This window comes from Ostrinia furnacalis, unplaced genomic scaffold (genome assembly GCF_004193835.3).
Source record: "Ostrinia furnacalis isolate ACB-3 unplaced genomic scaffold, ASM419383v2 OfSCF3507, whole genome shotgun sequence".
NCBI classification, from domain to species: Eukaryota; Metazoa; Arthropoda; class Insecta; order Lepidoptera; family Crambidae; genus Ostrinia; species Ostrinia furnacalis.
The window spans coordinates 82,738-107,051 of NW_021133746.1; the positions used below are offsets into that span (position 1 = coordinate 82,738).

Sequence of the window (24,314 nt, forward strand, 5' to 3'; positions counted from 1 at the left end):
ATGCGAATTTGAAGAAAATATTTCACCCCCAAGGGTGGAAAATTGGGGATGAACTTTTTTATACGCAATATTTTTAATTTTTAGTTTTTTTTTGTGTTCACGCATTTGAAGTCGGTTTTATTTTTTTAAAAAGTTAATTTGTATGGAGTTTTGACGGATTCGATTTTCGATTCGATCAAAAAGTGCGTTTTGTCTAGGGGGGCTGAATGATGATGATTTTTTTGTGAATATAACAACAATGTTTAAAAATGCAAGGGTTAAAAGCAATAAGTTATATACCGTTGTTTTGTGACAATTAGCGTCAAAAAAGTAGCCAAAAAGATCGCAGCACGTCTTTGTTACAATGAGCACTTAGCGCCACTGTAGACTAAGGTCCTATCACTTGCTAGTAGCAAAGACAGTGGCACCAACTGGTGAGCGCGAAAGTGGTAGGAGGACTATCGTATTTGCACTCATCAAGATGGCGCCACTGTAGAGTAAAGTCCTGTCAATCGCCAGGGGTGCCAACTGTTAAGTATAAAAACGATAGCCCTCATTAGAATAAGGTTGTGTTGTCAACTTTTTGGCCACTTTGGGTGTCACGAACTATTTGACGCTCACTTTATTATGTAACTTTGTGGTTTATTTTTAGCAGTTACTTATCTAGTGGACATAAGACTGATCATCAAGTCTATGACATATCTTGCCATCACTATACAGCCGTGATTTTTAATTGAAAATAAATAACGTTCAAAATTGCAAGTTCTTGGATTTAAATATTGAAAAAGATAAAGGCATAGTTAGAAAATACTTAGAAGATGTAGCTATAGTTAATTTAGCTGATTCGTTGTAAATTTAAATACGAAGGAATTGATTAAAATGCCCATTAAATATACTTACAATACACTGTTTTTGAAAATACGGCTTTACCGGTGTGTTCAGTTTAATTTTAGTTTAGCTTTAGTGTAAAGGTGAGTGTAGATTAGAGCATTTACTTGTAACAGAAATGCTTTTTATGACGAAACGTCGTACATTTTACCTGTATTGTACCATTCGTAGGAACGTGACATTACATAGAAATGTTCTAGTATATACTCACCTTAATGATTATATTCGCGCTGTCATCTTTTAATGGTTGGCGCAAACTAAATTCTGTATTTTGATGTTAACGTGAAATTGTATAGTTTGTAATTATTTTGGTTCTTTATGTACTTGTGACTACGAACTTGTGTTCTTTCTGTTTTTTTCTCTATTTCATTTTATTGTACGCCGATCGTTTTCGCATACAAATAACAATTGACAATATCTGAAGGAAACTTAGTATAGATGGCGTTAACGGTGTTCTTAGGAATACTCAATTAGGAAGTTTTTGGGTGTATTATTTCTTCTTTTTTATTCGTATGTTAATATTATTTTTCTTGTATGTCTTCTGAACATATATGTATCGACGATTAAGTATCAATACACCCTGTAACATATATGATACATTTAAATTTTAAGAAACCCAACCCAGTACTATAATAATTATGTTACTGGAGGTGTTGATACTAAGTTTTGTATTATGAAAGACGCTTAATTCAAGCTCAAGCATTGATTTAAACTTGAGTTAATTTCAATATCTAAATAGACATGAACTTTAGTGAGAACCTAAAATTGAACATGAAAAAGTATACCCCTGGCCACACATCGCGATAACGTTCGGGCGACATTGATTTGACAGAGTAGCGAAATCTCGCGAATATACAAAAAAAGCATCGAAGTATATGCGAATGTGTGAATCTTCGGGTTATGGTCCAGGGGCTATTATCGGTTATTTTATACTGATCACAGGTTTAAGTCTGATCTTGAGTTCACACTTGAGCGTGGTTTCATAATCGTCGGTCGGTAGTCACGAGAGGCAGTGCTAGTCGTTTGTATCTAGCTCTATGGAAGCGACTTTGTAGATATCGCGAACTTTTAACTTTGTCTATTATTGTACATTTTAAAACGAATATAAATATTTTTTATTAATTACACGTCTTTCAATTAATTGTTTACCCATTCCTTTTTGATTTTTTCTTCTCTGCTTGACCTGTGGTTGACTGACAGAGAACATCTAAATGCCACCTGGCACTATAATAAGTCCGCCACTGTACAATAGGAAAAAGAACTATGGAGGTTAAAATGATTTTTTTGTATCATATTTGGTACACAGGACTGACAAACCTAAAAAATACAGGGTGTTAGGTAAATGAAATGGGTATATGAGCCGACACTAGCCCATGTTAATATGGGCATATAATTGGTATGGTGAAGTCAGAAAATTGATATCTTCATTTAAATTATTTAAATTTTCATACAAATCGGATTTTATTTTATATGAAAATTAAATGATGATATGAAATTTCTGTCTTCACCATACCATTTATATGCCCATGTTAACATGGGCTAGTGTCGGCTCATATACCCATTTACCTAACTAACACCCTGTATACTGTGTGGGTGCACAATAGGTAGGTACACAGATATGTAAATGAGATTGTTTTAATTATTTGCGATTGCTATTTTTTCGCGTAATATGCAAACGAATATTTGACGTAAAAAAAGTTCAAGGTTTACATTTTTGTACAATTTTACATTCAAATTCTGTGTGATTTTTGTACCAACAATTTAGTTAAGTTAGTTAATATTTCGATAGACGTGATGTTAGAAGCAAATTCGCGAATTTTGGTAGTGTTTTAAATAGCAATATAACAGCAGTTTTAAAAGTGGATTTCCTAAGGATTTGTGCGAGTGAAGTCAGTAAGTGGACAATAAACTAATTTGTAATAAAAATCTATAACAAAAGAATATTTTTATCCAGCACGTAACCGAAATTCAACATTTATTGCCGACCCAAATACATAATCAGTTTATTTACCGCGAATTAAAAAACAAAACAGTATCGCCAAATCAAAAGGCTGAGCATCATTAAAATTGATAACGATAAACTAATTTACTATCGCAAGAAACAATTGATAAGCTTATCTTATCCTGAGATGAAATTATGGTTGGCAAAATGTACAATGCATGCAGTCTTTATTTGTGTTTCGCGCAGTGCGTTATCGTTTGCAAAAGGTGCATATCGGCAGAGGAAGTGTTAATAGACTTGTTATTAGAAGCAAGTAAGTACGCTTTCGTTGTTAAGGTGTTTATCGGCGATATGACGAGGGTAGATTGTTTTACGACCTTCGGATAGATCTTTTGATGTGTACCTAAATTCGCTTTATTTGGGTATGTTTATGCTAATTTTCTTGTGCGTTATATACCTACTTGAGCGTAAAAAATAGTCTTGTAGACTCTACAATGCAGAGAAATCAGGATATTTTCGGTAATAAATTCATAATGAAATCAACTACGGTAAATGTAGCGACAGATTTGATGGAATAGTGACTTCAGGTAATACAAGACTGTTCCCACCTCTCGTTCCCACCACTGCAACTCCTGTGTAGCCAGGATCTACAGCTTGACCGTCATAAAAACCAAACCAATGAAGGTCAAGTTTGTCCCGGGGGAAAGTTAAACTGTCATTGGACCCGCAACGAAATTAATAGAACATAGGAGGAGTTCGAAATTAAGGTTCGACTTCCCTCCATTGCAAAGCGGATGACAGGTGACAAACAAAGGTTTAAAACCTTTCAAGAAAAGATTATGCACCACGGACAATAAATATCAATTAAGTAAGGGGGCCTATCTTATGAGCAATTAGGAACTACCTGCCAATAATATTTTGACTTCAGGTAATACGAGATCTTCTTAGCTGATGCTGGGAGGTAATAGGTAGACGATCACGTCTAACTTACATTGTACATTAAAATTCAATCAGTTATCTAACAATTTCGGATACGTTTACCTGAAAAGTAAGTTAATTAATGTAGGAAAATGAAAGAGGCAGGTGTAACCACGTGTGTGATGAATCCGTCTCTACTATTCTAACTACATCCATATAAATATACTAGTTAACTAAGTAACGATATAAATCGTAGCGGTCTCAAAGCATGTAGTATTTCAGTATAGTGTTAGTGTTTCCCTTGTGATTAGATCTTGGTGGACCTAAGACGGAAGATCAGTTATGAAAACGTGCTTATTTCGGCGTGTTCTGAAAGGCTGAACCGATTCATTTACTCATTTGTTTCAGGTAACCGACGATGTACAGATAATATTGCGATAGATTTCGATCGCTATGGCCAAGTACATAAAGTCTATATTCCAGCCGAGCGAGACCCGAAGGACGGTCAGCTATGAGGGTAGCAGTGAGGAGGACAGAACGGACCCTCCGCTTGATGGGAGGAGGAAGCTGTCCATATCCCGGTCTGGGAGGATGAGACAGGCTCAGAAGAAGCGGCTGTCTTTGAGCTTGGAAATCTATGGAGCTGATGTAAGAAATTGTTTTTATTATATGGTCATCATTTCAGTCCACTGTGCTGTGCATCGTTCGTTCGTTTCAGCCAAATGACGTCCACTGCTTGACAAAGGCCTCCCCCAAGGTTTTCCACAATGAACGGTCCTGCGCTGCCCGCATCCAGGCTCTTCCCGCGACCTTTACCAGATCGTCGGTCCACTTAGTCGGAAGCCTGCCCACGCTACGTCTTCCAGCCCGTGGTCGCCACTCGAGAACTTTTCTGCCCCAACGGCCATCGTCTCTACGAGCTATTGCCACTGTGCATAGGTCTTCCTTATAGAATATCGCAACATACGGTCTCTCGGTATCTTCCAGCTCCTGTAAATTATGCTATTGAACAGAGATACTTGTAGACAGTGTCAATCTTGATATTAAAAAGCCCATTTAAAAATGAAAGACCTCCGTTTCCTACCATGTTATTGAATTCTTCCGTTTGTGTTCTTTGCTGTCCGCATCACGAAATCATAGCATTGAAAGTTTGGTTTAAGTCTGCAAAAGTTTGGACACCAATTTATAGTTAGATTGGAGTAGTAGGACTCTCTGTCTGTAGGACTACAAATTCGGTAAAACACTATATACTTACTTAAAAAGTAATTATGTATTCTTTTATGAAAAAAAAGCCACTGTAAAATCCAAATCAGACTTCCAGAAAACTCTATCCGACAGTAAATTAATAAAGTAAAATAACAACCTAACAATATTCCTACCGGCGCGCACGCATCATGCACGATGTTTATCAGCTGATATGCATTTATTATGGAACAACAGTCAACAACTATGATATCAAAGTGCCGACACTTTTTATTACATGTCACGTAATCAGTTAATCACGTAGGTACATACGTACTAAGTTAACTAGTTTATTAAACAACAGTAAAATAAACAAAAAACTTGAAAAAATGTCTGCCTCGGGTAAGATTTTACAAGTTTTTAATAACATGATTGACCCTTACTATTACTTATTCTGTGCCTTTGGTAAAGTGGTTCGCGTACCGGGCTATCCTACTATGTAATGGCGCAAGTACACTATGCAGCAAATTGTCCAATTTGAAGCGATAGCCCGCACACCGAAGTATGGGCGACCCACGCGAGGAGAGGAGAAAGTAACCGAGATGGTGTCCACACCATTACGTCTTGGCCAATCTGCATAGTGTACTTGCGCCATAAGCGGTCGCGGGTTCGAAGACTTCGATCCCCGCACTTTATAAACATTGTTTGTTTAAAATAAAAATCATCTCATTTTTCTTGGTTTCTCTTTCTTAACTCGAAGGAAGGTGACTCGAGTTTTTTCCTCCACTTCTTCTCACCAGCCCAATGTTGTCTCGAAGTGGTGGTAGGGCCAGCTATTTGGGCGTGTATTAAGCGCCCTAGAAAAAGCCTAAGAACTGAATAAAAGCTTTTGCTTTTGCTGCTTTTGTCGGCCGTTTGGTGTAGTGGTTCAGAACGGACTACTATGCCGAGAGGTCCCGGGTTCGATTCCCGGCCGGGCAGAAATTGAAATGATGAATTTTAATTTCTGTGACGGGTCTGGGTGTGACTATGTATAATATTTATGTATTTAAAAAAAAAAGTATATAAGTAGTATACCCGTTAAGCTAGCACCCATAACACAAGCATTAAGTTGCTTATTTTGGGGCTAGCTGGCGCTGTGTGAAATTGTCCAAAGATTTATTTATTTATTATTTATTTATTTTGAGTTTGACTATATCCAACCGTTTCTCCTACAGGGCGAGAATCTCCCAACCGAAAAGCCGAAATCGGTGGAATACCACGTCAACCCTGCATCGCCCCCTGTCCAAACATTCACGAACCAGCGCCGGCGCAGTGGAGAGTCCAGGGTATCTACAGACAGCGGGAAGGTCATACTACGAGGCCAGGGGAACCAGGTGACCGTGGTCTGTAAGGAGAATACTAGCCCTGTTGAGACGAGTCCTGATGAGGAGATAGATAGCGCTTTTGAGATTATTGACAAACCTTAGCATAGTTGGTTAGGATTAGGAAATAATGATAAAATGTCTGATGGAAGGGAGAGTTAAGCTTGGTGTACACTAGGGGTTAAAGTACCATACCAGTTGTAAGTAATCAACTGCCATTGTGTACGCTAGCTGGCATAATTGCTACCAAGGTGCTAAAAGTCCTAACAGTGCTTCACGAGCTCTATCCAACGGTATCAATATCAAGTTACAGAATAAACTGGAACTATCCGAAAATTCAATGTTTCCAGCTTCCATACTAAATGTATGCCAACGACACAATATTAGAAGTGTAATTTATTTTTTGTTAAATAATAAACTTAAAAAGTCGGTTAAATAAACTCGTAACTTGCATCTTATTTAAAATTATTTGTGGAAAACATTAGTTTTAGGCTTTACTTGCTATAATATTATGAAGAGATGAGTGCTATGACTATAATAGTACTAAATGTATGGAAGACGGAAACAAGAAACACACATTTGATCGGATTTTTTTAGTTGAAAATAGAGGCATAGGCATGGATGCAAATTGCATACAAGTGTATCCATAGCACCAGTTACTTGCTCGTATCGTTAACAAGCATATGCAAGCTACTTTTCCGTTTTACTGGCGTAGGCTACTCGCGTGTGGTGTGTCATTTGTCCCTAGTGAACACACAGCTTTACCTAGTGTGTACAATTTGTTTTAGTGTAAGCTCATTTGGGTACTTTTCTAGGTTGTTAGAATTCGAGAGAGTTCCTTTTGTCGTATAATTAAAAGTGATTTTATAAATTAATACTACCTTTTAGCAGTAGGTACCTACATAATGGATTAGTGTACCTACAGGTTCTGGAATCTAGATTTATCTCTATATTTAGAATGGAATAATTCCCAGTTTTATGTGATAAAGTGTTGTTAACTTACACGAGTTGTTTTAACTATTGTTCGATATCTACTTGTATCTATATTTTTATAGTTATAATTATGTTTTTGGCGCAATGATACTAATGACGAGTGCTTTCTGCTACAGCATTTAAGGTAAATTATTTTATTTCAAAAACATGTTGCAATTTCTGTAACGTGATTTAGTACCTACACTCGACCAGTTAGGCCCAGAACAGACGGTGAAACGCAACTGCAACTTTCTGATGATTCTGATGAATGACACTGAAACTGAAAGTTTCAAACTGGTCGCGTCATGTGTGGTCTCTCAACGGACGCTATGGCAGAAACTTAGATGCAACTCAAAAGTAACTAGCAGTTGCAGTTTCGTTGCAGTTGCGTTTCACCGTCTGTTCTGGGCCTTAAAGACTACATTTTTGATGCAACTTGGCTGTCTCTATCGACTTGGTCGTATTATAGTTATTAGTATCAGTTTAAATATCTTAGTTTAAGTCAAATTTCCGACTGTGAATGATATTGTAATTAAAATTAATGTTTATATTGTTAGATTAAAAGACTGATTGCTATAAGATTTCTTTTTATTGGTAGACCTAAGTCCTTAGTTCTTAAATTCTGACCTAAAAACGGTAACATTTAACGAGTTCATTACCTCGTTAGTTAGTTTGTAGTAACCGCAGACAATCTCTATAGGCCACATTACCCACTTAATTTAATAAAATTATAATTTTTGGCACATAAAGTAATAAAACATCCCGCATTTACTAAACATGTACATAATACGTGCACAATAAAATGCATTGCGGTTATAAAATTGCATTTTATAATCCACTTATAATAATAATATACCTACTGATACCTTATCAAAGTATAATCGTCGGTCTCAAACTTCGGCGGTAGCTATTAAAATAATATTTATCTAAATTACGATAATGTATCTAGTTACACAGAAATTATATTTTTTTGGCTCATTTGATATCTATACAGATTATTTATTAGACGGACTAGGTCTGACAGATTTGTAAACTAAAATAGCATTTATTGCTATGATCGTATACTACATTTTCGTAGAGATGGTCAGATTAGGGAAACCTAGTAATTGTTTTAGTTTTTTGAGGGTAAAACCTCAGATATTTATCAATAATGATAAAGACAGGAAAGTCTATTGGTCTAATTAAATCATAGGATCAGTAGTACTTGATACATCTGCTGACAAGGGCGAGTCTATATTTGATGTAAATCAACATGTGGACTTTTTAGACTGACGTTACAACACGGGTGTCAGGATTTTGAGTTACATAATAAGAGTGGATTCGACCAAACAAGAGTAAACAAACATTAATCTCAGAATGAAGTCAGTTTTGACATAATATTTCCCATACTGAAACTGTCAACATGCCAGGAGTTATTCTCGGATAAAAGTTTGGTCGAATCGGGCCTAACTTCTTTGCGTTATAGGTCGCTCAATAAGAGTTGAGGCCATCAACACAAGCAAAGATTTGTATCTGTACTGCTGACTGACTGTCGTACTGACTAGTGCTTTCTGTCTCGCTTGCAGACAAGCGGGAGGTAGCTAGTGTATTCGATATTTAAACTTTAATGTTCTGTAATATGCAAATCAGTGTGAGTACAGTACCCGGCAATAAATATTGCACATCGACCTTTGGAAAGAGACAATCGGTTAATTTCGGCTCGTAGAGCGTTATCTCTGTCGCACACTACCTATACGATTGACAAAAAGTCATTGACAAAACATTATTCAATGAAAATATTGTCTGAACCCTTAGTATTTCTCTTCGACAAATACTTTAACACATTGTGAACAACTTTTCTTTCACGACTATAAAAAGATTTTAGCAATTTAATTCACAAAATCAATTGCACACATTTAAAATAAAGTTTGTTTACACTTTGACAAAACGTCATTGTCAGTCGTTGTTCACTTGAACAACAGATAGCGACAGAGATAACGCTCTACGAAACCGAAATTAGCCGATTGTCTCTTTCTAAAGGTCGATGTGCAATATTTATCGCAGGGTAAAGCTAAGCGTCCACTTGTAGGTATCGTACGCAACGGACGCATCGTACGAAACACATCGTATCGGATGTGCGATGCGTACGATGCGGGCAGGTGGACGCACTTATATATGAGTTTCTATATAAATAATACTACGATCCGTTGCGTGCGATACGTCCGATGCGTACGATACCGACATGTGGACACTTAGCTTTAGTGTTCACCTCAACCAGAGTAAATACAAATGAGTAGGTCATCTTCATAGAAACGCACGGGCGCGGTTGGTATGTGAGCGCGCCAATACGTATGCAGCGCGCACGCACACACTGACAAAATTTAGCGGGGATTATCGTGGTTGTGCCGAATTTTGTCAGTGTGCGTGCGCGCCGCATACGTATATTGGCGCGCTCACATACAAACCGCCCTAGGTGCGTTTCTATGAAGATGACCTACTCATTAGTATTTACTCTGCCTCAACTTTCGTTGAGCGACCTATACTGGACGCATTTTAATTTTTAATCGACGTAATTATGTGTAATTATTCTCAGTCATCATTTTAGCTTCAAAGAGGAAAAGAAAGAAGCTTTTGAACCAGCAGTGGACACACAACCAGTGAATATAAAAAACTATGAAAAATGATTTCGATAAAAAAAAACAAGTCAAGTAAAAATAGCTTATCACCTATATTATTTACAAATATCAGTTACGTACATAAGTAAGGATTACACTTTCATCTTCTTCTTTTTCGGCTTGATGGGCAGAGGTCCTCCGATCTTGAACACGGTACTGAAAAGTAATTTTAATAAATGAGCAATAATAATAAATCATCCTTCAATTTCCAAAAGCCCAAGGCCCGGTTTTCACTAAGGCAGTGCGGATAAATGTTTTAAATGACCAATAACATTTCATTCTTCAATAATGAATGAAATCTGCCAGATAAATAAATAATAATTTATCTGGCAGATAAGTTCCTAATACACCCTATAGCCTAGGCGCAGACCACTGATTTAGAGTTGGCCGATAGTTGAGTCGGGCTGTTGATCAGTATGGAGATGTATGAAAGTGCGCACATTACACCGATTTGGTATCGGCCGATTCTTCATACAAATTGAAATCGGGCCCAACTATCGGCCGACTAAAAGTCGGTGGTCTGCGCCTAGGCTTAGGGATTTCAACTACCTTTTGGACTAAAAGGCTCATCATAATGAGGGCTATCGTTTTAGCGCTCACCAGTTAGCGCCACTGTAGAGTAAGGTCCTGTCACTTGCTAGTAGCGAAGACAGTGGCACCAACTGGTGAGCGCTAAAGTGGTAGGAGGACTATCGTATTTGCACTCATCAAGATGGCGCCACTGTAGAGTAAGGTCCTGTCAATCGCCAGGGGTGCCAACTGTTAAGTATAAAAACGATAGCCCTCATTATGTTGAAATTAAATACAAATTCAGTAGCAAAATAAAGCATATCATATCGATCGAGACGCGTTCATATCGTAATTAGAATCTTGATAAAACTTATAATCAGTTCTTTCTAGAATATGATAATTCTAAAAATACTCACTGGCAAGTCGTGCAGATTGGACTGAATTTGCAAAACACTGAAACAAAAAAATAACAATTATCATATTTTTTATTAGTATGCAGCCCATTTTGAGGGAACTTTTACACGTCCCAAATAAAGTTTGTCCCGCTACTACTTCGGGACAGTTAAATAACTAAGGTATTAAATTAGTAGGTAGGCTTTTATTGGAGCACTCATACAAGCCGCAACCATAGCTTGGTCGTACCACCAATTCGGGACAACACATCAGTCGGTGTTGAGAAGAAGTGGCGGAAGAAACTGTCACTTTTGTCACCATCAACATTATTTCAGCCATTGGATGTCCACTGCTGAACATAGGCCTCCCCCAATGATTTTCAAATTAACCGGTTGGTGGCGGCATGCATCTTTGCACTTTTATGGTGTTTAACGCGGGTAGACGTCTCACGCTTCATTTTCCGGTACATGGCCTCCACTCGAAAACCTTGCTGCCCCATCGGCCATCGGGGGGCGTAGTGAAAATTTNCCCAAATATTTTACGGGACCCTATTTTTTTTTCAAAATAAAATTAAGCCTATGTTACTCGTGAGTTATGTAGCTTTCGAATGGTAAAAGAATTTTTAAAATCGGTCCAGTAGTTTTTGAGCCTATCCATTACAACTAAACAAACAAACAAAGTTTTCCTCTTTATAATATTAGTGTAGACAATAAAATAAACAAAAAACTTGAAAAAATGTCTGCCTAGGATGAGATTTTACAAGTTTTTAATAACATGATTGATTGATTGGTAGAGTGGTTCGCGTACGGGGCTAGCCTACTATGTAAAATGGCGCAAGTACACTATGCGGTAAATAGTCCAAGTCGAAGCGCTAGTCCGCACACCGAAGTATGGGCGACCCACGCGAGGAGAGGAGAAAGTAACCGAGATGGTGTCCATACCATTACGTCTTGGCCAATCTGCATAGTTTACTTGCGCCATAAGCGGTCGCGGGTTCGAAGACTTCGATCCCCGCACTTTATAAATATTGTTTGTTTGTATAAAAGAAATATCATCTCATTTTTCTTGGTTTCTGTTTCCTAACTCGAAGAAAGGTGACTAGAGTTTCTTCCGCCACTTTTTCTTAGCACCAGCCCATAAAATAAATGTTGTCTCGTCTCTGGTGGTAGAGAGCAAGCTATTTGGGCGTGTATAAGCGCCCTAGAAAAAGCCTAAGAACTGAATAAAAGCTTTGAGTTTGACTATATCCAAACGTTTCTCCTACAGGGCGAGAATCTCCCAACCGAAAAGCCGAAATCGGTGGAATACCACGTCAACCCTGCATCGCCCCCTGTCCAAACATTCACGAACCAGCGCCGGCGCAGTGGAGAGTCCAGGGTATCTACAGACAGCGGGAAGGTCATACTACGAGGCCAGGGGAACCAGGTGACCGTGGTCTGTAAGGAGAAAACTAGCCCTGTTGTGACGAGTCCTGATGAGGAGATAGATAGCGCTTTTGAGATTATTGACAAACCATAGCATACTTAGTTAGGATTAGGTAATAGAATATAGTGATTTTTCTGATGGAAGGGATAGTTAAGCTTGGTGTATACTAGGGGTTATGCCCCGGGATTCGTGACGTCAGGTATGTCAGGCGACGGCAATACTAAGCAACGTCAGACGCGTACCTATAATTTTGTCCCTAGTGAACACACAGCTTTACCTAGTGTGTATAATTTGTTTTAGTGTAAGCTCATTTGGGTACTTTTCTAGGTTGTTTGAATTCAAGAGAGTTCCTTTTTATACGACAGTTAATTAAAAGTGATTTTATAAATTAATACTACCTTTTAGCAGTAGGTACCTACATAATGGATTAGTGTACCTACAGGTTCTGGAATCTAGATTTATCTCTATATTTAGAATGAAATAATTCCCAGTTTTATGTGATAAAGTGTTGTTAACTAACACGAGTTGTTTTAACTATTGTTCGATATCTATCTATATTTTTATAGTTATAATTATGTTTTTGGCGCAATGATACTAATGACGAGTGCTTTCTGCTACAGCATTTAAGGTAAATTATTTTATTTCAAAAACATGTTGCAATTTCTGTAACGTGAGTACCTACCTACACTCGACCAGTTAGGCCCAGAACAGACGGTGAAACGCAACTGCAACTTTCTGATGATTCTGATGAATGAAACTGAAACTGAAAGTTTCAAACTGGTCGCGTCATGTGTGGTCTCTCAACGGACGCTAAGGCAGAAACTTAGATGCAACTTAAAAGTAACTAGCAGTTGCAGTTTCGTTGCAGTTGCGTTTCACCGTCTGTTCTGGGCCTTAAAGACTACATTTTTGATGCAACTTGGCTGTCTCTATCGATTTGGTCGTATTATAGTTATTAGTATCAGTTTAAATATCTTAGTTTAAGTCAAATTTCCGACTGTGAATGATATTGTAATTAAAATTAATGTTTATATTGATTAGATTAAAAGACTGATTGCTATACGTTATTTTTATTGGTAAACTAAGGTCTTTAGTTCTTAAATATCTGACCTAAAAACGGTGACATTTAACGAGTTCATTACCTCGTTAGTTCGTAGTAACCGCAGACAATCTCTATAGGTCACATTACCTAATTACTTTAATAAAATTATAATTTTTGGCACATACAGTAATAAAACATCCCGCACTTACTAAACATGTACATAATACGTGCACAATAAAATGCATTGCGGTTATAAAATTGCATTTTATAATCCACTTATAATAATAATATACCTACTGATACCTTATCAAAGTATAATCGTCGGTCTCAAACTTAGGCGGTAGCTATTAAAATAATATTTATCTAAATTACGATAATGTATCTAGTTACACAGAAATTATATTTTTTTGGCTCATTTGATATCTATACAGATTATTTATTAGGCAGACTAGGTCTGACAGATTTGTAAACTAAAATAGCATTTATTGCTATGATCGTATACTACATTTTCGTAGAGATGGTCAGATTAGGGAAACCTAGTAATTGTTTTAGTTTTTTGAGGGTAAAACCTCAGATATTTATCAATAATGATAAAGACAGGAAAGTCTATTGGTCTAATTAAATCATAGGATCAGTAGTACTTGATACATCTGCTGACAAGGGCGAAGTCTATATTTGATGTAAATCATCATGTGGACTTTTTAGACTGACGTTACAACACGGGTGTCAGGATTTTGAGTTACATAATAAGAGTGGATTCGACCAAACAAGAGTAAACATTAATCTCAGAATAAAGTCAGTTTTGACATAATATTTCCCATACTGAAACTGTCAACATGCCAGGAGTTATTCTCGGATAAAAGTTTGGTCGAATCGGGCCTAACTTCTTTGCGTTATAGGTCGCTCAATAAGAGTTGAGGCCATCAACACAAGCAAAGATTTGTATCTGTATACGCTGACTTAAACTTTAATGTTCTGTAATACAGTGTGAGTCACGTTAAAGTGTACATATGAAAATAGATGAAACTAGACCTATTTTTATCGACAAAAAAGAGGTCAAAAAATTTTTGAGATTTTTTTTAAATTTTTTATAGAATTTTTTTTCTTCCAATTACTTATTGTAAAGAAAACGTAATAACTTTTAAACTAAGCGGTATATCCTAATAAAATAAAAACAGTAATAATGCTAAATAACAGGCGATACTAAAAAAATACATAACATACACAAAAAAGGCCAACGAATAATAAAAAAATACACTTTTTGAAAAAAATCTGCTTTTAAATTCGTGTTTTTTTGGTTATTTGATAAATTTCTCCAAAAAATGCCCCTATAACCGGTAGTTTTTATTACTTTGTATTATTCTCTATCGTATTACCTTCGTATAACCAAAAATCTCATGTCTCTATCCCTATCACAACGTTTGCAATGATCGTTTGAACTAAGCCTCTCCGGGCGCGCCATTCAACGCTTCGTTAACAACTAAACTGAAAATGGCTCTACATTTGTAATTTTGATAAAGACAAGTTAGATTTCAAATAAAAATAAAAGATTTCGAAGTAAAATAAGCATTTTAGTTAAAATTAGAATTGTCTCTACCTGTAGCGGTGAATAATGTTGTGGCAGACCTTTGTTCAAACGATCATAGCAAATGTTGTGATAGGGATAGAGACATGCGATTTTCGGTTATACGAAGGTAATACGGTAAAGAATAATACAAAGTAATAAAAACCAACGGTTATAGGGGCATTTTTTGGAGAAATTTATCAAATAACCAAAAAAACACGAATTTAAAAGCAGATTTTTTTCAAAAAGTGTCATTTTTCATTATTTGTTGGCCTTTTTTGTGTATTTTATGTATTTTTTTAGTATCGCCTGTTATTTAGCATTATTACTGTTTTTATTTTATCAGGATATACCGCTTAGTTTAAAAGTTATTACGTTTTCTTTACAATAAGCAATTGGAAGAAAAACAATTCTATAAAAAATTAAAAAAAAATCTCAAAATTTTTTTGACCTCTTTTTTGTCGATAAAAATAGGTATAGTTTCATCCATTTTCATATGTACACTTTAACGTGACTCACACTGTATACAAATCAGTGTGAGTACAGTACCCGGCAATAAATATTGCATATCGACCTTTGGAAAGAGACAATCGGTTAATTTCGTCGCACACTACCTATACGATTGACAAAACGTCATTGACAAAACATTATTCAATGAAAATATTGTCCGAATCCTTAGTATTTCTCTTCGACAAATACTTTAACACATTGTGAACAACTTTTCTTTCACGACTATAAAAAGATTTTAGCAATTTAATTCACAAAATCAAATGCACACATTTAAAATAAAGTTTGTTTACACTTTGACAAAACGTCATTGTCAGTCGTTGTTCACTTGAACAACAGATAGCGACAGAGATAACGCTCTACGAAACCGAAATTAGCCGATTGTCTCTTTCTAAAGGTCGATGTGCAATATTTATCGCTGGGTATTGTAAAGCTAAGCGTCAACTTGTCGGTATCGTACGCAACGGACGCATCGTACGAAACACATCGTATCGGATGTGCGATGCGTACGATGCGGACAGGTGGACGCACTTATATGAGTTTCTATATAAATAATACTACGATCCGTTGCGTGCGATACGTCCGATGCGTACGATACCGACATGTGGACACTTAGCTTTAGTGTTCACCTCAACCAGAGTAAATACAAATGAGTAGGTCATCTTCATAGAAACGCACGGGCGCGGTTTGTATGTGAGCGCGCCAACACGTATGCGGCGCGCACGCACACACTGACAAAATTTAGCATGGATTATCGGGGAGTCAGTAGTAGTCGTGGTTGCGCCGAATTTTGTCAGTGTGCGTGCGCGCCGCATACGTATATTGGCGCGCTCACATACAAACCGCCCTAAGTGCGTTTCTATGAAGATGACCTACTCGTTAGTATTTACTCTGCCTCAACTTTCGTTGAGCGACCTATACTGGACGCATTTTAATTTTTGATCGACGTAATTATGTGTAATGTGTAATTGTTCTCAGTCATCATTTTAGCTTCAAAGAGGAAAAGAAAGAAGCTTTTGAACCAGCAGTGGACTGCAACTGACTGAACTGAAGATTGGTTGGTTACTGAATTCCACAACCAGTGAATATAAAAAACTATGAAAAATGATTTCGATCAATAAAACAAGTCAAGTAAAAATAGCTTACCATCTATATTATTTACAAAATATATCAGTTACGTACATAAGTAAGGATTACACTTTCATCTTCTTCTTTTTCGGCTTGATGGGCAGAGGTCCTCCGATCTTGAACACGGTACTGAAAAAAATAGTTTAATTATAAAATAACTATCCCACAATTTAAACTTGAGATTCCTTATTTACGGGAACCACAGCCTATTTTGCCAGATTAAAATGAAGGTTTAGATATAACTGACACAATGTCAGAATGTCAGTGATATTAAAGCTTTCTTAAAGTTTACTGCATATCGGTCTATCTATACGAGACTTCAGTAAAACGACCTGTTTTTGTGATTCTGACAGATAAGTTCCAAATAGGTAGTTGGTAAATGGTGGTTACTGAATATCAGTATTTCTATCCGAGTTATGTGTTAAACCAAGTTGTAGTTTATCTGACAGATAAGTTCCTAATAAATAACCTATCAGGGGTTTCTGAAGGGGTCAAAAATACTCAATCGTTTTATAATAATTATGTTGAAATTAAATATAAATTCAGTAGCAAAATAAAGCATATCGTATCGAACGAGACGCGTTCATATCGTAATTAGAATCTTGATAACATTATACATAATCACTTCTTTCTAGAATATGATAACTCTAAAAATACTCACTGGCAAGTCGTGCAGATTGGACTGAATTTGCAGAACACTGAAACAAAAAAATAACAATTAGGGCTGATTTTTCAATAGTCAGATATCTTTTAAATGAAGAATAAGTTTGTCACATTGACAGTTTTGGCATGGGAAATACGTCAAAATGACAAGGTTATTCTTCAGTTAAAAGATATCTGACGATTGAAAAATCAGCCCTTAGTATAGCCTGACCAGGAACATAAAAACCCTCGCCATGTTGCGGAAAATTAATGGTACTAATTTCTTTTAATGGCAACAGTAACTGAAAACTTCATTGACATGTCACGTTGCATGTCAGTCTATTGCTGTCAAAGTGTAAACAAACTTTATTTTAAATGTGCGCAATTGATTTTGTGAATTAAATTGCTAAAATCTTTTAATAGCCGTGAAAGAAAAGTGGTTCACAATGTGTTAAAGTATTTGTCGAAGAGAAATACTAAGGGTTCGGACAATATTTTCATTGAATAATGTTTCTGACAAAGGTTGTCAAATTGACTGACATGTTTATCGTATAGTACAGTCAACTATGAAAATTAGCTGTGGTTTGTTTCAACTACCTATTTTAAAGTTTTTTGTCACTTTGTAAGTATTGAATTTTATGGAATTGGGAAAGAAGTACCGAGTTTGAAGCGTTCATGAGCAGACATTGCGTGAAAGAAAAGTGGTTCACAATGTGTTAAAGTATTTGTCGAAGAGAAATACTAAGGGTTCGGACAATATTTTCATTGAATAATGTTTCTGACAAAGGTTGTCAAATTGACTGACATGTTTATCGTATAGTACAGTCAACTATGAAAATTAGCTGTGGTTTGTTTCAACTACCTATTTTAAAGTTTTTTGTCACTTTGTAAGTATTGAATTTTATGGAATTGGGAAAGAAGTACCGAGTTTGAAGCGTTCATGAGCAGACATTGTAGTTGAATATTCAAGTTCAGAATTTGATTATTGATGAATAATAATAAAATCCTGCTTGCTCGATTGATGGTTTCATTTAATTTATTTAAACCAGTTTACCTATAATATAATACGTTTTTGTTAATTTATGAAAATATTAAATAAGCCTATAATCCCGAATCCTGATACATAAAGTTAGCCTATTAATTTAATACAGGTACGACTGTACTCAGTGTTGCACTATCAAATGCAATTGAAGCGCCTCTAAGCCAGGGTTTTTATGTTCCTGGTCAGGCTATACCATATTTTTTATAGTATGTATTGTAGCCTATTTTGAGGGAACTTTTACACGTCCCAAATAAAGTTTGTCCCGCCGCTACTACTTCGGGACAGTTAAATAACTAAGGTATTAAATTAGTAGGTAGGCTTTAGAGCACTCATACAAGTCGCAAATATATCTTGGGACAACATATTATCAGCCGGTGTTAAGAAGAAGTGGCGGAAGATACTGTCACTTTTGGCATCATCATCATTATTTCAGTCACAGGACGTCCACTGCTGAACATAGGCCTACCCCAATGATTTTCAAATTAACCGGTTGGTGGCGGCATGCATGTTTGCACTTTTATGGGGTCAACGCGGGTAGACGTCTCACGCTTCATTTTCCGGTACATGGCCTCCACTCGAAAACCTTGCTGCCCCATCGGCCATCGGGGGGCGTAGTGAAAATTTTAGTTTTAGAAAGTTTCCGCTAGGGGCGCTGTACAATCCGTCATACATTTAATGTCACTTTTTGTACAGTCGATATAGAATGCATTTGACGTAAACTCACACTACCACTCACTGTATGCAGCCGGAGCCACTCACCGCTGAGGCAGACGGAGCAGACGTAGCCGATGGTCAGCAGCTCGCGGTGACAGAAGCAAGCCGCGCGGTAGTCGACCCGACCGCGACCAGGCAGCACCAGTTTCGCGCGCTCTGACGCCTCAGGAAGGAACACCCACTGTAGATGTCATAAGCATCATTAGTCTATGTCAGGCTTTCTCAAACTTTCACCTCCACGAACTCCAGGGGACAGCGAACCACTTGACTAGTTATTTATTTTTTCACGAATTCAAAAATGGTCATTCATTTCGTTCCATTCGATAAATGGTCACATTCAGATATTATAAGTTGTTTTTAACATTTTCAACCTACAAGTTGAACTATTGTTTCAAAAATGATAGACTTACGGCCGTATTCACAAATGTAACTTGCTTAAGTGAAGCAGCAAATCGAATGCACAACATTGAATAGAGCTCTGTGATTGGTTCGCTTGTCACCCTGTGCGTCCACGCGTACTGTTAGTCCTCATAGTAATGTATGTGAATACGGGCTTAAAAAAAAACTTAAGGCTGATTTACACATTTAAGTAGGTAGGTAACAAAATTTTAACTTGATTTTTCTGTCAAGTTGGTGGGCGGGGGTTGTCACTTGACACATTTTGACAAGCAGTTTATAGTAAACTAGCTTTCCGCCCGCGGCTTCGCCCGCGTGGACTCTGAAAAACCCAAATATTTTACTGAACCCTATTTTTTTCCAAAATAAAATGTAGCCTATGTTACTCGTGGATAATGTAGCTTTCGAATGGTGAAAGAATTTTTAAAAACGGTCCAGTAGTTTTTGAGCCTATTCTTTACAACCAAACAAACAAACAAAGTTTTCCTCTTTATAATATTAGTGTAGACAAGAGCTTGACGTTTGGACATAGACTTAAAATTAAGTTATAATTTAGTTACGATGTAATTTGATCACTTAAAATTAAGTTAAAATGTAGTTAAATACTTAACTATTAATACGTGTAAATCAGCCATTAGAGGTGTTTGTACAAACCAGCAGATACTGCAGCAGGCCTTCTAGCGAGGGCACCAGGAGGTAAAGACCCCCAGTGATGTCGCAGCCCTGCTGGAGTAGACTCAGGTGCTTGTCCAGCGAGCACACGTCGATTAGCACTTGCTGTTTCTGTAATTGAACATCGTCAGGTCATTTAGTCTCCATTGCAGGAAGATCTTCTCTAATTCAAAATTCAAATAGCACTGTTTGTTTACCTAAGAGGTAAGGTAAGGTAAGGTAAAATAAAATAAAATAATAAATAATTTTACCAGAGGCACATGCAGGATTTGTTTTACAAAGTAAAATAAAATCTATAATAATATTATAAATGCGAAAGTAACTCTGTCTGTCTGCCTGTCTTGCTTTCACGCCTAAACCACTGAAACGATTTTGATGAAATTTGGCATAAATAGTTTGAGTCCCGGGAAAGGACATAGGATAGTTTAATCTCGGTTTTTGAAACAGGGACGCGAGCGATAGTTTTTCCGTGACAGACAAAAATCCACGCGGGCGAAGCCGCAGGCGGAAAGCTAGTAAAATAATAAATACATTTACCAGAGGCAAATGCAGGATTTGGCTTACTCTCCCCATGCGGCCATGGTCAGAAAGGTTGAGGAGGTTGAAAGTTACAATACATGCTTCCATAAATCTGGGGGCACGGCAGTCGAGCAAAAAAGCGGCACGGCCGTACCATCCTTTTCTCGAAGCAATTCAGGCCATTTTCGACTGCCTGTAACTTCGTTGTGGATAAAACTAGAAGGCTGAATTTTCATTAGCTATGCAGGCATTGTAAAGACACGGTATATTTAAAATTTCATTCAATTTGAACCAGTAGTTTAAGAATTATAACGGGTCAAAGTTACTTAATTTTGTCACTCACTGACTGAACAACTGAGTTGCGAGACTTGGTTTTTTTGACAAGTATTGTTTTTGATGGGATCTATTTGTTACCTTTTCACACTTAAATGAGACTGATGCCCGTTTTCACCATCAATCCCTAATTTTTAAGTGACCCATATGAAAACAAAATTCTGTTTATGTCCTAATTTTTACCTAATTAGGAATTGATGGTGAAAACAGGCATGATTTTCATGAACTTTGGTATGTAGATAGTGACACCGAATCGAATTACTGTCAAATGAAATAAAATTTGTTTGAGATCCTTTTCCTAAATACTGAAATCCTAGTAAATATGAATGACATGATTACCTGTGCTGTGAAGAAAACGTTCATATAGTTGATATACTGGGCCGCGGTGTCTGAGCTGCCCGTCACTATGAGCACGCGGCTGCTTAGACGTAAACCTGGTGGAGATTCGCGTCGCATCTGGAAAGGAGACATTTATTGAAATGGGACATCATGAGGTAGTAAATAATAGTGAGTACATACCACAATAAAAAAATACTAATGGAATACGAATCAGAAATGAGGAGATCCGTAAACGAACCAAAGTCGCTGACATAGCCCGACGGATTAGCAAGCTGAAGTGGCAATGGGCAGGGCACATAGTACGCAGAACTGACGGCCGATGGGGCAGAAAGGTTCTGGAATGGAGGCCGCGTACCGGAAAACGCAGCGTGGGACGTCCACCCACAAGGTGGACCGACGACATCGTAAAGGTAGCAGGGAAGCGCTGTACGCAGACCGCTGCCAATCGATCAACATGGAAAGCATTGGGGGAGGCCTATGTTCAGCAGTGGACGTCCTATGGCTGAAATGATGATGATGAATGGAATACGAAAAATGTGTTTCACCACAGTCTGAAAAATCTGTGTTCTAGTATAAGTTGTTGAAATATGCCAAGACAGGGACTTTTAGCTGCTGGAACACTGCGGGCATATTATTATTATTTCTGTATTTGTATTTGTGAAAACTCATTTGGAAAATGTGAGGTTTAATTAGTAATTCTATGTGTGTTATAAAATGCTGTTTGTTTTCATAACAATAAAATAAAATAAATTACCAAAGTACTAATCACTAAGTTATATGCATTAGTATAAGTGATAAGACCTTTAAGTATACTTAGTAATTGGTACATAGTATGCAAATCAACAATTTGAATTTCCTCGTTTGTGTATGATCAAAATATATTGTACTTTTTACTTAACATTTGGTTAAAAATGCAAAATATGTAAACATTTTACAATAAAAGATTCTACTTACTCTTGCTATGAAACATAGTGCCATCGCTAGAGCTCCTGCTATCAAAGATTCCCCAGGTTTCTCTTCCTGAGGTTGACTTTTGATTAGATTTACCAGTCTACAACAAGATATACATGTCAATATTGGATACTATATGAGAATTATAGTTAAATAAATTATACAAAAATAGCAAGTGTACCTGGATTTTACTGTTTTCTCAACTAATGTAAATACTTCATACTGTCCATCAATTTGTCTGACATCCAATGGTTTTCCAGGTGCAGGGTACAGATATTCACTGAAAATTAACAAAAACCTGTGGTTAAAAAATCAGTATAAAGTTTTTTATAAATACATATTAGTCACCGAAGGTAAAAAAGGATTTGGTCAACAACATACCGAACAATATTACAACTAATCGACCTCTTTATAACTTGACTCCTCTCTTAACAGTGTGGTAGAAGCAGAGAGGATAAGATCATTCCCACTCTTCTTTTAGATATAAATGAGCAACATACCTTTTATGAAAATGGCAGCCAATAACAGCGAGTTGATTCAGAGCCTTTTGCATCAAGTGTGAGTTGGCAAACGCTATGACAGCGTCCAGACACCCTGTCAGCACTTTTGGGTCCTCTGTGATGTATCGCTGGTTGGGGTTTGTGTCAACAATTATTACTAGCAGGCTGCTGTCCGATGGTGCTAGAAAATAAACAAATAATATTATTAGTCAATGGGACAGTCTATACAAAAAATAAATTGTAGATAGATAGTTACTTGTTCTTATGCTTAAAACAGTTTGTGATGAATAACTGGAAGTATTATGACTTAAAAGATGTTCATGTTTGATAAAAATAAGTTTGTGTATGTTTTTGTAGTCCAAAATATAACCTAAAACAGCATAATATTTACTCCGTAATAATGCTGTTTAAATGATTGTGAATAGTTGAGAATGTTCATGGGGGACATCCAAACACGGTTTAGAGTTAAGAAAGAACAAGAAGAAAGAGAATTTAGTTAAAAAATGTATATGTAAGAAGAAATACAAAACAATAAAAGTACTGTAGATTAGATAGTAAACACTTACCTTCGTCGTCAGCCATTTTGTGGAAGGATCACTGAATAATGTGCTAGATTATACTGTATAAACTATTGTTAGTTAATATGAAATAAAAATGCAAAATCTCTGCAAAACGCATCCGCCGCTGTTTCTTCTTCTTTTTTCACATTTTGACAATTTTGGTTAGCTGTCAGCTGTCACTGTCATTGTCATTACGCTGTCATGTGTCAAGAGGCCTATTTGAACTTTTGGTGAGGGTTAACGTTACGCTTAACGGTATTTAAAAAGTAATTTTATTACGTTATTTTTGCGGGGCTAGCATTAATTTATTGATTTCTTCATTTATTGTTTGTTTTTTGTATATTTGCATCGTGCATTTTTAGGTTCTATCGAACGGTCGTAATATTTCATCATTAAAATTTTAACCGGAAGTATAACGGAATAACGAATTTTCCAAACTTCCGGTTAATTTAATTTGAGATTTGTTCCTAATCGTCATGAGTCGATACGATAGAATTACTATAATACCATTGGAATTACCACAACTTTTAGTGCCATGAATTTTTAATAAGCTCAGAAATTTATTGCTAACCAAAAACCTTAATGTACTCGTATACCAAAACAAACAGATAGTACGTTTTACAAAAATGGACCATGACGCGCATGCAACTTGAGATCTAGGACTTTATGTATGAGCATGCTCATGAAAAAGGTTCACACAAAAAGATCATTATTACACAGTGCATAGTACAATACTTATTCGATAGAGATATAACCGAAAGTGGCAAAAGACTGGTTCTATTAGTATAATGGCTCAAAGAATTATTCAATTATCAAATCAAACTATTTGGAACGTCCATCAACCTGCACAGACAACAAATTAATGAGCATGCAAGTAGAACGGTAGCATTCCCCCGGCGCGTGCGCCTATCAGTTGTTTATTAATCTAATTAATTGTTTAGGAGCCCCTCGCGGACACACGTCGCGATGCCAGTGATACATATTTGTCACGGGCGCATTCCTCGCCTTCTGATGGTAGTACAAATAAAATTGTTGTCAACAATTCATCATTTTTGAAGGCTCGGCATTTTGAAAAAGTATGCTTAGAATGTAACCTACATGCATTCGTTTGTTTTAGTAAAAGCATTAGGTAATTAAAGTCCTATAGAACGTTACTCGTAGGTTAGCTTTAAGTACGA

The 24,314-nt window shown here is 36.7% G+C and overlaps 2 protein-coding genes across 3 annotated transcripts; one reads left to right on the plus strand and one right to left on the minus strand.

The window, feature by feature from the left end:
- Window positions 1-3,019: 3,019 nt before the first annotated feature.
- LOC114357834 (uncharacterized) lies at window positions 3,020-12,759 on the plus strand. Its single transcript, XM_028311617.1, has 4 exons — window positions 3,020-3,122; window positions 4,136-4,375; window positions 6,127-6,391; window positions 12,334-12,759. The coding sequence occupies exons 2-3, from the start codon at window positions 4,181-4,183 to the stop codon at window positions 6,376-6,378; spliced, it is 447 nt and encodes a 148-aa protein (XP_028167418.1). The 5' UTR covers window positions 3,020-3,122; window positions 4,136-4,180; the 3' UTR covers window positions 6,379-6,391; window positions 12,334-12,759.
- On the minus strand, window positions 9,749-23,298 carry Tfb4 (transcription factor B4). Of its 2 annotated transcripts, XM_028311615.1 has the most exons (10): window positions 23,143-23,298; window positions 22,577-22,757; window positions 22,258-22,356; window positions 22,080-22,176; window positions 21,126-21,242; window positions 19,917-20,045; window positions 18,912-19,047; window positions 17,130-17,166; window positions 16,523-16,597; window positions 9,752-10,055 (listed from the first exon to the last, which is right to left on the minus strand). In XM_028311615.1, exons 1-9 carry the CDS (start codon window positions 23,156-23,158, stop codon window positions 16,534-16,536), a joined length of 876 nt encoding a protein of 291 aa, XP_028167416.1. In that variant the 5' UTR covers window positions 23,159-23,298; the 3' UTR covers window positions 9,752-10,055; window positions 16,523-16,533. The 2 variants fall into 2 exon arrangements, with proteins under 2 accessions (XP_028167417.1, XP_028167416.1); XM_028311616.1 differs by lacking the exons at window positions 16,523-16,597; window positions 17,130-17,166 and adding an exon at window positions 10,826-10,862 and having other exon boundaries at window positions 9,749-10,055.
- Window positions 23,299-24,314: the final 1,016 nt, after the last annotated feature.